The 12,997-nt window shown below is 50.5% G+C and overlaps 1 protein-coding gene across 1 annotated transcript in view; it reads right to left on the bottom strand.

Moving 5' to 3' along the window:
- Window positions 1-4,495: 4,495 nt before the first annotated feature.
- Faah (fatty acid amide hydrolase) overlaps window positions 4,496-12,997 on the bottom strand; it is a 19,469-nt gene continuing 10,967 nt past the window's right edge. The window contains exons 3-15 of the mRNA XM_028786762.1: window positions 12,173-12,307; window positions 11,854-11,987; window positions 11,548-11,754; window positions 11,293-11,333; window positions 10,936-11,060; window positions 9,753-9,878; window positions 9,191-9,288; window positions 7,829-7,928; window positions 7,536-7,576; window positions 6,748-6,787; window positions 6,197-6,305; window positions 5,525-5,670; window positions 4,496-5,315 (exon numbers count right to left, since the gene is read on the bottom strand). Of these exons, the coding sequence (XP_028642595.1) occupies window positions 5,187-5,315; window positions 5,525-5,670; window positions 6,197-6,305; window positions 6,748-6,787; window positions 7,536-7,576; window positions 7,829-7,928; window positions 9,191-9,288; window positions 9,753-9,878; window positions 10,936-11,060; window positions 11,293-11,333; window positions 11,548-11,754; window positions 11,854-11,987; window positions 12,173-12,307 (1,431 nt within the window). The 3' untranslated portion in view covers window positions 4,496-5,186. The remainder of the gene's footprint in view (window positions 5,316-5,524; window positions 5,671-6,196; window positions 6,306-6,747; window positions 6,788-7,535; window positions 7,577-7,828; window positions 7,929-9,190; window positions 9,289-9,752; window positions 9,879-10,935; window positions 11,061-11,292; window positions 11,334-11,547; window positions 11,755-11,853; window positions 11,988-12,172; window positions 12,308-12,997) is intronic.

Genomic DNA, 12,997 nt, shown 5'->3' with positions numbered 1-12,997 from the left:
TGTTAGGGAAAGTGTATCACTAAGGGTGGGCTTTGAGATTTCAGAAGCTCAAGCTAGGTCCAGTGTCATTTTCTCTTCCTGCTGCTTACTGATTCAGATGTAGAACTCTCAGCTCCTTCTCCAGCACCATATCTGCCTATGTGCTGTCATGCTTCCCACCGTGATGATAACAAAATAAACCTCTGAATTTGTAAGCTAGCCCCAACTAACTGTTTTCTTTTATAAGAGTAGCTGTGGTCGTCACGGTGTCTCTTCACAGCAATGGAATCCTAAGACAGGCACTTACTGAAGGAGCTTCTCTTTGCCTCCTCACAGGATACATTTTAAAACACTATAAAGAAAACTCCCCCACTAGCGAGATGAGTAAATAAAGGCACAAAGGAATTCTTTAAAATATTAGTGTCTAACTTGGAATTTCAGTACAGGGAGATGGAGACACAGAGGCCACAATGCCACTTTATATAACCTCTCAGGGAGTCAACACCATTTATTATAACACACTACCAAAACTGCTCAGATTTAGCTGACGTCACAGATGCCTGACTGCAAACGCTAAGCTATATGGGAAGAACCAGAAACCTATGAGTATAATAGCTATTGGTTGAGCAAAAGCAGAGGGAGAGGACTCATCCCAAAGGAAAGATCACTGGTCTCAAAGAGAAAGACTCAAGCCAGACATTGTGGTGTGTCCCCAGCTAGGGACTTGAGAAGGCAAAGGGACTGCTTGAACCAAGACCAAAGAGTTTGAGACCAGCCTGGGGGAGAGAGCTGGTTTTCTACTACAGACGCCACGCTAGCTGGCCAGAGTGACTATGGGATTCTCTTGTCTCTCATCCCCCATTTTGCCACAGGAGTGCTGGGATTACAGAATGTGCTATGGTACTCAGCTTTACACAGCTTCTGGGGATTCAAACTCAGGTTCTTACACTTGCATGGCAGGTGTTTTACCTGCTTTCATCTTTATAATGAATATGGGGACCAGAACAAAGAACGACCCAGAGAAATCTCCTGGGTAGATTGACCAGAGTCCTGTGAAATTTTGCAACACTGAGCTGAATAGCAGTTGTTTGAGGCTTTGACTTTCCTCCTTTCCTGGGACATCAAGCTGCATATTTGAGGTCTTAAGGGCACTCCCATTGGAGGATGATCAGACTGGGAAGCCATCCAGGGCAGACCTTTGTGGCTTTGTTGTAGGGAGAACAAGATGCTGAGGGCCAAGAAGCTTGCAGGTATGAGCCGAGAGATGGATGAACTCTTCTAAGCCCCTCCTCTCCTCCAGCCAACCAGACACACATCCCAGTGACTAACCAGCTGGTAGCTGTACACCCCAATGCCTATATGCACACCAACCAGGTGTCAAATCCCACATGGAATCAGCTGTTCCCAATTATCAGACATTTTATACATTTGGCAAACATTCAGATCAACCTCAGTTATACACATCAAGACATATACACTCCAGGAAGTAACACAACAAACTGTTGCGTCAGAGACTTTTCCTGGGCAGACACAACTCATACACATCTACTCACACCAAGAGAGAGCCCACAGTAGACTAAAATAACAATTTCACTAAAGTCTAACTTTGTGGACCAGTGAGTTTTTATCAGGGTTACTACAGGATTGTGGGTGACGTGTCACAGGGATGATGCAAAAGCAGCTGCGTCACTAAGAAGCCCACCCAACACAGGTGATGACTCAAAAAAGTTGCGACCCTGGAGCTCTCTGCACAACCTGCAGGAAGCTTTACAAGTCTGAGAGGACTCTCGTCAGCCTTCTCCTGAGCAGCTGTTTACTGCTTCGATAACTCTGGAGAGCGGGGGGCCTCACGAATCTCTCAAGTCATAGCTGGTCTAGACTCCACGGGGTCTGTTTACCTCCCAAGCTTCATGAGCCCCTCTCCTCCCTTCTACAGGAAATGTTTCAACCAGAGGAAACTGCTGTATAGTACACTCAGGTGCACACACCACTGCACACACAGGCGCAAGCTGCATGCAGCCATTCACGTGCACACACACACACATGCAGACAAACACACACGTGCAGACACACACACTGCTCTACCACAGCACAGTGAAGCTCCAGCAGGAGGCACATGCGGCATTCACAGTAATGGTTCCTAGGCCTCCACTGTCCACAGATGGGGCCTCAGCAATCCAGGAGTCCTCTCCATCACGCGGATTCGCCACAGCAGCCCCATTAGCCAGACTTCCTGCTCATCAGTCTGGGAGGGATTGCTGCTCTCTGGGGGTGGATTGATTTATCCAACTAATTAGTCCCAATTAATATTAATACACATTCTCAGCAACTGCGGCAGCTCAGGCAGAGAAGCTGCCCATTGGGGCCATCAATCACCAAGAGGGGACAGCAGAGGACACTCTGGATCTTCAGTACACGGGACTCCATACCTCTGACACTATCTCCAACCCCTATCCCCATTGGTTTCCCAGAGGGAGTGTGCTACTCAAACTGAGGACTCCAAACTGGGGAGCCCAAAGCCCAGAGAGGGCCATCACATGCTCTAGAGCACACAGCAGATCCAAGGCTATGTCTCATCGCTCCTTTTCCTTGCCTTCTCTCCTCCACCCAGGAAGGATTATGATATGATGCACCCAGAGCCCATTTTCATCTGTCAATCAATCCCGGCCAGCCAGCTGCCATGGCTGTCCGGTTACCTTCAAGTCTCTACACGCTGCTCAGCAAACATTTTCAGAATGGAGCTGGGTGAATGTGGTCAGGAGAGTGTGTTGACTAGGTTCTTGTCTGAGTGGAGATGGAGGACAAAATCACTAGGAGATGGACAGACTCCTCAGGTCTATCCCACAACTGCCCTGGGGAAATGACCCAAGAGAGTAAAGACTAAGGCAGTCAGCTAGGATCTAGGGATCCAGCCTCCCTATTTGCTGGGTCTCCCAGTAAAGAAAAGGTCTGTGGGAAGAGAGGGGAAGCTGTAAGAGCCAGAAGCAGGACATAGGGGACTCGAATTAGGAACCCTGATGTTGTCCCTGATGTTTCAATGCAATCTGTTTCAGGAGACAGCATAGCCATCCATAAGCTAGTCAGTGTGACTATGACCAAAGGAACAGTGACTATCCTCAACATCTGGAAGTCAGGAGATACAAGAGTCAAATTTGTGGCTAACACTGTTGGATCTGAGCCTCAAATCACTTGGAAGCAGATGCCAAATCACCTTCAAGACAGCTCCAGAGCTTGTCCCGGTCCATCCTTCTACCTCTTGGTATCCTAAGCTGTTCCATTTCAAACACTGTCTGGTGATGCCCTCGGGCCCCTCTGGAAGGCCATGTGACAGCTGCACCACACCCTGGGGGACCTGGACCTTGCTCCCTCACCCTTCCTCGGGCTGTAAGCCCCATTACCACACCTTTTTATTTATTTACGCTTATCAGCAGAAATTATTTTATTCATGCTCTTATTTGCATGCTCCCCCGCTCTTGAAAATGAGCTCCCTAAAAGCAAGGCCCTTGGCAGCCTTTTGTAAAGTGTCTGGCAAACAGTAGGCACTCAATTCAACGACGGCCATCCCTCCCCTCACCTGTCTTCATCCTGTTACTTTAGCAGCATTTGACTCCGCTCTTCTTGAAATACCGGTTCCTTGGCTCTCACTGACCATGCGCTTTCCAACTTACATGTCACTTCACACTCCCTGACACAACTACTCTTGCACACATTACCTGCAGGCCAGGTAACCTACTTGATGTCATCATACCCAGAGACTTCTGCTTTATAGTATTTGGGACACGCGGTGTAATTACACAGTTGCTGGTAGAATGAAAAACCATTCAAGCAGGGGCTGTTTCTGTTTGATCACCCTGAGCATACTGTGGGAGGAATTCAATGTGCTTATGGGCTGGATGAAAGAAGGGGCAGAGGGGCTGAGGGTTGGTGGAAGTTGATGCATGCAGCTTTCTAGACCAGGAGAAAGCTCTAGGTTGATCACAGACAAGGAGATATTTGTCCTTGTAGTCATGAATCAAAGTAAAGAAAGTGGGTTAGACAAAGGTAGCAGGTCAGATAAAAACTGGGAAATTTCCCATCATAGATGACATAAGAAAATAATCAGAAGGTGCCAAAATGGATTCACTAGGAATAGATCTGCCATCCCTCCAACAAGCCTGCACTGGCTATCCACTAAGTGCCAGGTGCCATGCTGGGTACTAGGCATACAATGATAAACCTTACAGAGCCCAGACCACAAGTGGTCTCACTCACTTGAGGTATCCCAAGTCACCACTATGACCTACATGGAGGAGACATTGGAAGCCAGGCCAATACTGGCAAGCTAACAAAACACAGACCAGAGACATACTTGGCAGGGAAGCTCAAATTGATGACACTGCTGTCTCTAAAAATGTTCCCTGGCATGTATCCAGGGTGACATACTCCTTCCTCCATCCAGTGTTCTGATTTGTGGATAGATAAGTAGAAAATGGGTTACAGAGATGACCCTAAAAGATATCATCCCATCAGGCCAGGCTGTAGTGGCACATGCCTTTAATCCCAGCACCCAGGCAGGTAGCCTTGTGGGCTGAGAGCCAGCCTGATCCACAGAGTGAGATCCTCAGAGAAACCCTGTCTTCACAACAAATAGAGAAGTGAAAAGGGCGTGTCAGCAGAGTCAGCAGAGAGGTGGACTGAAGAGGAGTGGCCTGGGGCAGTGTTCATCAAAGCTGGGGCCAATCGGAACAAGAAAGGGCTGGCAGGAGTCAAGTGCCAAGGACATTGTTCCTGTGTCTACCTTGTGGGTGATGGCCTAGGGAGGTTTTGGAGCGGGAGAGTGATCACAGCCAGCTCTGGAGTATCAGCACAGCCCTCTCAGCAGGCTCTGGTTCCCAGGGCCCTAATAGAAATACCCAGAAAATACATAAACACATTGTTTTTTTTTTTTTTGACTGTTGGTGATTCTCAGCCCTGTCATTCCTGCTGGCTGTCAGATAAAGTAGGAGTCGGGATGGAAGGTAGACCAGAAAAGGGGAACAAGCCCCAGACTTGGTTGTGGAAGGTATGTCCTATGCTTCTGCAGGAGTCCAAGGGAGGACAGGTGGACACCTCTTCCCTGTTCTGGGCATTTCCTCATGGGTGGTAGTATCCTGAATAGATGGGGCTGTAGTGCAGAGCACATGGGCCCTCGGTTCTCCAGAGCTGGGCAGTTGAATGTTGGACGATCCTCAAGATGGCCGCTTTTCAGGAGTCATCAGCCGTTCCACCTCCCGCATGAACTGAAGACACAGTTCTTCCTGCCAGGGCAGAGCCACGCACTGCACAGCCACAGGCAGGCCGACACTCTTCTTCATGGCCTGCATGGGTGGGATACTGACATCAGGATGGGAGACATGAAGTGAGACCACACCCCAGGGCCAGGGTACCTGTGCTCCACTGGGGAAGGCAAGGAGTAGGCATGGGGCTTGTGTTAACGAAGGCTGGCAAAACCTGTAAGTGTTAGGGCTCTGTCCTCGACAGCAGCTGGGTCTGGGGAGCAGAGAGCTAGAGGACAGGCAGGCTTTACCTTCTTTAGAATAATGTCCCAGATATCCCCAAAGTAGCCTTTGTAGTGTTCCATCTGGGCATCGTCCTCAGCAGTCACAGTGGTGACAGGCACCACCCCCGCAGGGAAGTCCAGGCAGTTGAAGAGAACAGTGTAGCTGATAGCCCCTGGAAAAAAACACACTGGCTGTGGCAAGCCCTGGCACCGGCAGTGCCAACTGTCTTCTCTGGGCCTAAATCACCCTTATCCCACACATAAAATAGCACCCTGCTTCCACAGCTGGGACAAGCCCCTCTCCCAGGCCTGAGGTCTGTGGTAAAGCACAGAAGGTAGCAAGACTCACTGATGCTTACTCTGTGCCTTTACCCACACAGTTTCCCTGACCTGGAATGTTGTTCCTGTTTTCTTGGATTATCTAAATCGCACCTAGATTCAAACACCATCTCCTCAAACTGCAGACTCTGCAAGGAGACCTCGGACGTACACAGTGCTCAGGTTAGAGAACACATTCTCTCCTCATGTCTTCCATCTCTTTAGCCAACAGTTAGTGAGGCCTAAAAGAGCAAGATGCTCCTCCATGGATGCTGTGTTCCCTCAGAACTTCTCTTCTACCCCATAGCTCCATAGGCCATAGGGTTGAACTTAGAAGGGGCCAGGGAATGAGGGTATTAGCAGAGGGGCAGTAGGCCTCACCTGTGGCTCTGCCCGGTGTGTTCAAATCCAGAGCAGGACCCAGCATGGGGGTCAGCAGCACATCCAAGTTCATTGCTTTCCACTGGGCAATCACAGACTGGCGATATAGCTGAAGGGACAAGCACACTGGGGGAGGTGCTCCGATCGAGCCAAGGCACCCCATGATGACCGATGGACATGGAGGTGGCTCTGGCCCTAACGCTTGCTATTGGATCTGAGCTGAGCCCCCAGTAGATGAAAAGAGCTGCCTCTGGAGGATACTGTTTCCACAACAGACAAAATACTTTCTGCAAAGCAGAGCCACTTACTAGCATGGACATAGATAGTCCTAGAGGAACCAAGAGGGGATTAGGACAGGAGCCAAGTCTGACCCACACTCTAAGGACAGACACCAGACAAATGAACATCACAGAAGGGCCCAAGCCACAGTCACTGGGGAGGGAGAAGAAGACGGTCACTCCAGGGCCCCAGTGGGAGTAGCGAAGAAAAGATTGCTGGTAGATGCCCTGAGCAATTGCTCCCTCCCCTGCTCCCCAGGGCTCAGACCTTACCTCAATCTCATGCTGCAGCTCCCACAGCTTTTCAGCCGACCTGAGCAGATACAGGAAGGTCATCACCATCACAGCCATAGCATCAGCATCAGCAACACCATACACCCTACTCTCATTGCTTCGAGATCTCACCCATCCCCAGGGGAGCTCTGAGGGAAGAAATCAAGGCCCTCCCTGCTGTCCAGATGGAAAAACCTAGGATTTCAAGGGACTCAGGCTGGGTCGGTTAGTGACTTCATAGCTAAACCAGCACTAGACCAGGACTGACTCTTCATGACTCTTGAGCTACAAGAGAGGATAGGGCAGGCTGTCAAAAGTCCTTAATATCTGGAGGTAAGAGGACTATTGTCCACAGACATCATGTTGGGAATGGGGTGGGTCATGTCCTGCTTTTGAAGACCAGCCACAAAGGGTCAGGTAGGACCAGGTCCAGACCAGCTTAGTTCAGTTTCCTAACAGCTTTTTGCATTTCCTTGGTACCCACAGTTCCCCCCGCCACCACAGTTTGGGCTAACTCCTTTCTGGCCTTTCCCCCACGCTTCCCTCTCTGTCACCAGCCTGCTCTGCACTCTTGCCCTCATCCTCAGGTGATCCAGATGAAGCTGTCTTAACACAGCTTCAGGGTCCCACCTGATGGTCATGAATCTACCTCCCTGCCTAGAACACTGCAACCTTAGCATCTATTTCTCCCGGAGATTTTTCTGTTAAAACCACTTGAACTCAGACTAGAGCAGCTGAGGAAATGCAGGGGCAGGCATTAGGATACAGGAAACAGGAAAAGTTCTCACCGAGGACACATACTGTTGAGAAAGGTTGCCAGCCGAGGAAACTGCACCAGAACAGACACAGAGTCAGTGACCGGTGACCTATGCCACTTCCTCCATGCCCTCTCACCTCCCAGGCCCAGGAGGTTTTGACAAACAGGTTTGTTAAAGAGTGGAAAGTAGAACAGTCAGGGTAGAAGAGGTGGGGAGACCATGCCTGTCCAGACCTACAGACCAAGGGAGGAAGAGCCAGAGACCATGAGGTACCATAAGATGGGGGCCCAAAGGCTGTGTCCTCGCATGCCTGTTACTCTCACCAGAGGCTTCAGCAGGACACTCAGCAGTCTTTTAAACCACCTGGGCAGCTTCAGAACTAAGATCAGGTCCCCCAAGCAGGGATCCACAAAGTCACCTTTGCTGGAAGACAAAAGGCTTAGTTAAGATGCTCCTTCCCCTCTCTCCCTCCCTCCCCATGACTGTAAGCCCTGTCACTCAGTGGTACTGTCCACCTCCTTCCTTACCCAACTCCAGGAGTACTGATAGCTAGATCCTTCCTTGGCCTCTTTCCAAAGCACACAGTTTCTCCTGCTCACTGGGGTGCCTGGACTCTGCCCCCAGTAGAGACTAGATAGATACAGGAACTATCTCCCTCAGCATTTTCTATTTAGCTCTGATGCCAGCCTACATCTCTGAATGGGGCTTCAGGATAGGCTCCCCAAAAACCTATAGTGAGACCAAAGAGCAGGTTCCTTGCCTGAGTCAGCCCAGCTGTGTCTCCAGGAGGTGCCTTCTCAGGCCTCTCCCCTGTCAACAGCTGGGAGGAACTACCTGCTCTCTACCAAGCCTCTTTTTAAAAAAAGATTAATTTATTTAATATTTATCTATATATCTATTTATTTATTTATTATTTATTTATTTTGTGTTGTTTTTTTTTTTTTGTAATAGGGCTTCTCTGTCTAGTCCCGGCAATCCTAGACTTGCTTAGTAGACCAGGCTGCCCTCAAACTCACAGAGATTTGCCTGCCTCTGCCTCCCAAGTATTGGGTAAGGCTCTTAAATAAATTTGCTCCACACACCCACTCAGAAAAAGGAAAACTGAGGCCTGAAAAGAAAGACCCGGCTCAGGAATGGCTGTTGTCCAGACCCAACACCCTTCCTTAACAAACAACAGGGAAGCCTCTGTACACCTGCACACCACAGGGCGCTTAGCTCAGAGGAGGCTATGAATTTACCATCCAGCCTCCCCTTGGATCTTATGTCACCTTTTCAAAGTCTCTGTGGTGTGGTATCTCTAGGTTCAACTTGCATAGCTAAAAGGACAGCAAGGTCCCCACCCAGATCTTCTATGTGTGCAGCTAGGCCTGTCCCAGGGATGGGCACAGGGCCTAGCTGCTCTCCCTGGGTCTGCACATTTTTAAAAATTTATTTTATTATTTTATGTGTATAAGTGTTTGCCTGCATATATTTCCGTGCTTCATGTGTGTGCTCTGGTGCCTGGTGGAGGCGAGGAAGGGCATCAGATCCCCTGGAACTGGGTTAACAGTCAGTTGTGAACTGCCATGTGAGTGCTGGGAATCAAACCTGGATCATCTGAAGAGCGCCCAGTGCTCATGACCACTGAGCACGGCCCCTGCGTTGTTCCAACTCCACCCTAGAGTCTCAAGCCCAACAGCACTCACAAGTTTTGGAGAAAAGTGCGGCCACCGTCACTGAACAGCCCACCTGCCGACAGGACCTCCAGGGCGTAGGGGATGTTGTTTGGTAGGAAGGGAACCACCTGCAGAGATTGAGGGGGAAGCCCACAGATATTACAGCTGCAGAGATTGAGGGGGAAGGCCCACAGATATTACAAGGCCTTTGGTTCCCATAACTCACAGCCCCAGCAGCCCCGAGGATGATCGGTGCCATATGATCACAAAGCTACAAAGTCAGCTTTATTGACCTATGACCTCATGAGAAGTCTGGATGCACACATGAAGTTGTCTCAGAATTAAAAAACCAAGCCCACTGGCCTGTTGTCAGTCTCAAGTCCCCAGGAATCTCCAGAAAGCTATATGTCACTGAGGCATGCACTCACACATCCCCCACCAACTCTTCACCACAGTACTCCCACCTCAGCCATCTTTAGACTGGTCTCACATAGCCAAAATTGTCAGCCCAAGTGACTAAGTAACAAGGAATGAAGGGATCTGGGAGGGACTGGCCATGGGAGACACCCCTGAAGAAGAGGAGATGCCATACCGTGTGGCCAGCAGCCTCGAGACTCTGCTTGGTCTCTACCACAGCCCTCCTCATGGCCGGGCTGGGCATGGTGTAGTTGTCGGTTTCATAGTATCCCACACGCAGGGGTCTAGAACTTCTGTAGACCTAGAAGCAAACATAGGAAGCAGGGTTGGTGCAGGAGAGCAGGAATGAGGGGATTCCCAGTAGTCATAGGAGGAAACAGGCTATCCAACAACAGAAGTCCAACCATGCATTCTGTCTTGGAAGTGGAGGTTCTGTTGCTTGCCCCAACTCCTGTGAGAAGCTCTTCCAGACCTCTCTTCACTTCCAAGCCTCTCAGAAGGGGCTTGGGCTACCACTGTTTGAACCTGTTTGCTAAGGAGAAAAGCCTACTCCACACAGACCTTCCCAACCACCCTGACTCCTAAAAGTAACTATGCCACTCTACTACACGGGGACCCTTCAAGGCAGCCTCACTGAGAAAAGCAAGAGGCCTGCACGGGAGAAGGAAAGTGGAGCCTGCCTCCCATAGTTGACACGAATGATAGATACACTGTCCATCTGTCTGCATCTGTTCGCTGGAACTACTCCCAAAAGCTTTGTACATAGATACAGATAACCTCTGTGATTTTCCTGATTCCCTGATTCTTTATCAGCTCATCAGTGACAAGCAGTCAAGGACACCAGCTCACCAGACTCTGAACCTCTCACCTTAAGCTCCTCTTCTTTCTGTATTCCCATCCCAAACGATTGCATCATGGTCCTAACCTAATCCTAGCCCAACTCCTCGTTGAAAGATCCAGCTAAGGCAGGCTACACCCTACCCTTCCCTCTTAGATACTTGGGAGGCTTCAGGGAGTAAGTTGTTCAGTCCTGTCTGATCAATGGCCTATCTTGGTCATATTTAGGTAGCCAACACTCCACACTGCTCTCACATGAATCAGCCTACTTGCCAGGTAGCCTGTTTTCTGGGGAGATGGGCAGGAATAAACGCTACCTCCCAAGGGCAAACTCAACACAGGAGTTTTCCTAGGAGTTACTGAGGTTTAAGTAGTCCCTAACTAGTGGTCCTCTGCAGCATAGAGGAAAAGCCTAAGAGGTTTCAAATGCAGGCACTGGTACCACCTGGTGGCCACAGGTGTAGTAGCAGCTGCCATCCTGCCCACACCACCTCCCCTTGCCCATTCTCATGCCCACTCACCTCTTCTCTGAAGGGCAAGGGGGGTATGGTGGAATCCAAGCGGAACAAGTCCTCACATAGTAGGGCTTTCAGGCATAATGCCAGGCTCTCCACATCCCGGGCCATGGGGCCAACAGAAAGCTGCACTGTAAGGAAGGGAAGGAAGAGGTGTCACTTGGCCCCACGATGAGTTCTAGGTCTGAGTAAGGATTGGTCTATGGCTCCAGAGTGAGCAAGAAAGGGCAGTAAGGATTGACACTTACAGTGGCTTGGCAATCAGCTAACACCCACGGGGAAAACAGGGGCAAAGGCAAATCAAGATGTCCACCCACACACACACACCCTCCAGGGCACGGAGAGTACCATAGACCTACTCACCTGCTGTCTGTCCATAGACACAACCCTTCAGGCCGCTCTTGCTGGTCAGAAACACAAGACATTGAAAACAAGCGCTGGCTACCCTATACTCACGAGCCCAGCCATGCCTCTAACCTCCTAGCACTGGAAGCAAAACCATGCACAGCTGGTGGTAACTAATGCCCTCCCACACCCTTGCCAAAGGCTAGTGAATCCCTCCTGCAGCCAAGGTTATGCTTTCCTTAGGAGGCCAAGACCTCCCTGTCCCCAGCTTACCTGAGGCGGTTCCCAGTAGGCTTGAGGCCACAGATGCCACAGAAGGCAGAAGGGAACCGGATGCTGCCACCAATGTCAGTGCCTAAACCCAGAGGGGAGCCTCCAGATCCAATGAGAGCCCCCTCGCCCCCTGAGGAACCTCCTGGGCTCTTGGAGGACTTCCATGGGTTCATGGTCTGGCCAAAGAGGGGGTTACTGCAGTCAAAGCTGGAGGAAGCAGGGACAGATCAGCCCAGGTCACTTCAACGACTGTCCTCTGTCTCCTCCCACCTCACTGGTTAGACCAAGCCTGCCCGAGGGAGCAACCTTAGCATGGACTGGGGGACGTTGGTGTGCACAAACGGTATGGCCCCCTGCAGCTTCAGCACCTGCACCAGCACACAGTCAGACTCAGATGGCATTCCCTCATTCAAACTCAAGCCCAGTGTGGAGTCGTGGCCCTTGGGGAAAGAAGACACCAACAATGCCACAGGACCCTTCAGCAGCCCAGGGACACACCCACCACCACCACACTGGCCAGACAGAAGCCCCAAGGACTCTGGACCAGAGATGTCCTTTAAGACTCCCAGAGCTGGATGCAGCCAGACACAGGCAGTATGGAAGGCTGAGACTGAACAGGGTGTACCTTGTAGCTGAAGCATTCCTTGAGGCTCACGGGGACGCCATAGAGCAGGCCCTGCCGTGGGGCCTGGGACAGCTGAGTCTCACAGTCAGCCAGATAGGAGGTCACACAGTTGGTCCCTTTGTTCACTTCCCAGGCCTAGGGAAAGGGAAATGAACACAAGGAAGCCAGCTTCCTCTCTTTTTCAAATTCCTCCTTCTACGCTTCCTATAAGGGAAAGGGTAACCAGAAACATGGCTCAGGGGCCTCACCAACTTCACCCAGGCTCTCTCTGAGACTCAGGGCCAGGCCAGGAAAGGCTGTCCTCAGATGTGCTCAGCAGAGGGTAGCTAGGAAGACGGCCACTGGCCACTGCCCCCATACTTCCTTCCACACCATATCTCTGGCCAGGGAGATAGACAGGAGGCCGTCAGAAGCAGACCTCCATTTCCACTCCAGGCCATGCTGGGAGTCAGCTGCTGCATAGCAAGGCTAGACCAGACTTTGACCCTCCTTTCTCTGTCCAGTGCCAGGGTCACCCCTGGCCAAGCCAAGCCTCCCTTTTCCTTGGGACTCTTGAGTCACAAAGATGACTGACTTCAAGAGAGAAATAAGGGTTGTTGTTGTTTTATTAAAAAAAAAAAAAAGAGCCAAGGATATCTTTGATAGAGCCAGGTATGGTGAGGTGGAAGGGGGTGCTTCTGCGGGCCCATGCTGAGTTATCCCTTCCCCCTGAGGTATCAGCCTATAGTGTAGAATAGAGTACATTCAGGGCAACATAACAGGATATAGTGTAGAAAAGAATATATTTAGGGCATGGAAGGGGAATTGGGAAGGTTTGGGGGGGGG

The sequence above is a fragment of the Grammomys surdaster genome, unplaced genomic scaffold, assembly GCF_004785775.1.
Source record: "Grammomys surdaster isolate TR1022 unplaced genomic scaffold, NIH_TR_1.0 100, whole genome shotgun sequence".
Classification (NCBI taxonomy): domain Eukaryota; kingdom Metazoa; phylum Chordata; class Mammalia; order Rodentia; family Muridae; genus Grammomys; species Grammomys surdaster.
The sequence above is the reverse complement of the archived record's forward strand: the minus strand, read 5'-3'. Positions and strand labels throughout refer to the sequence as shown.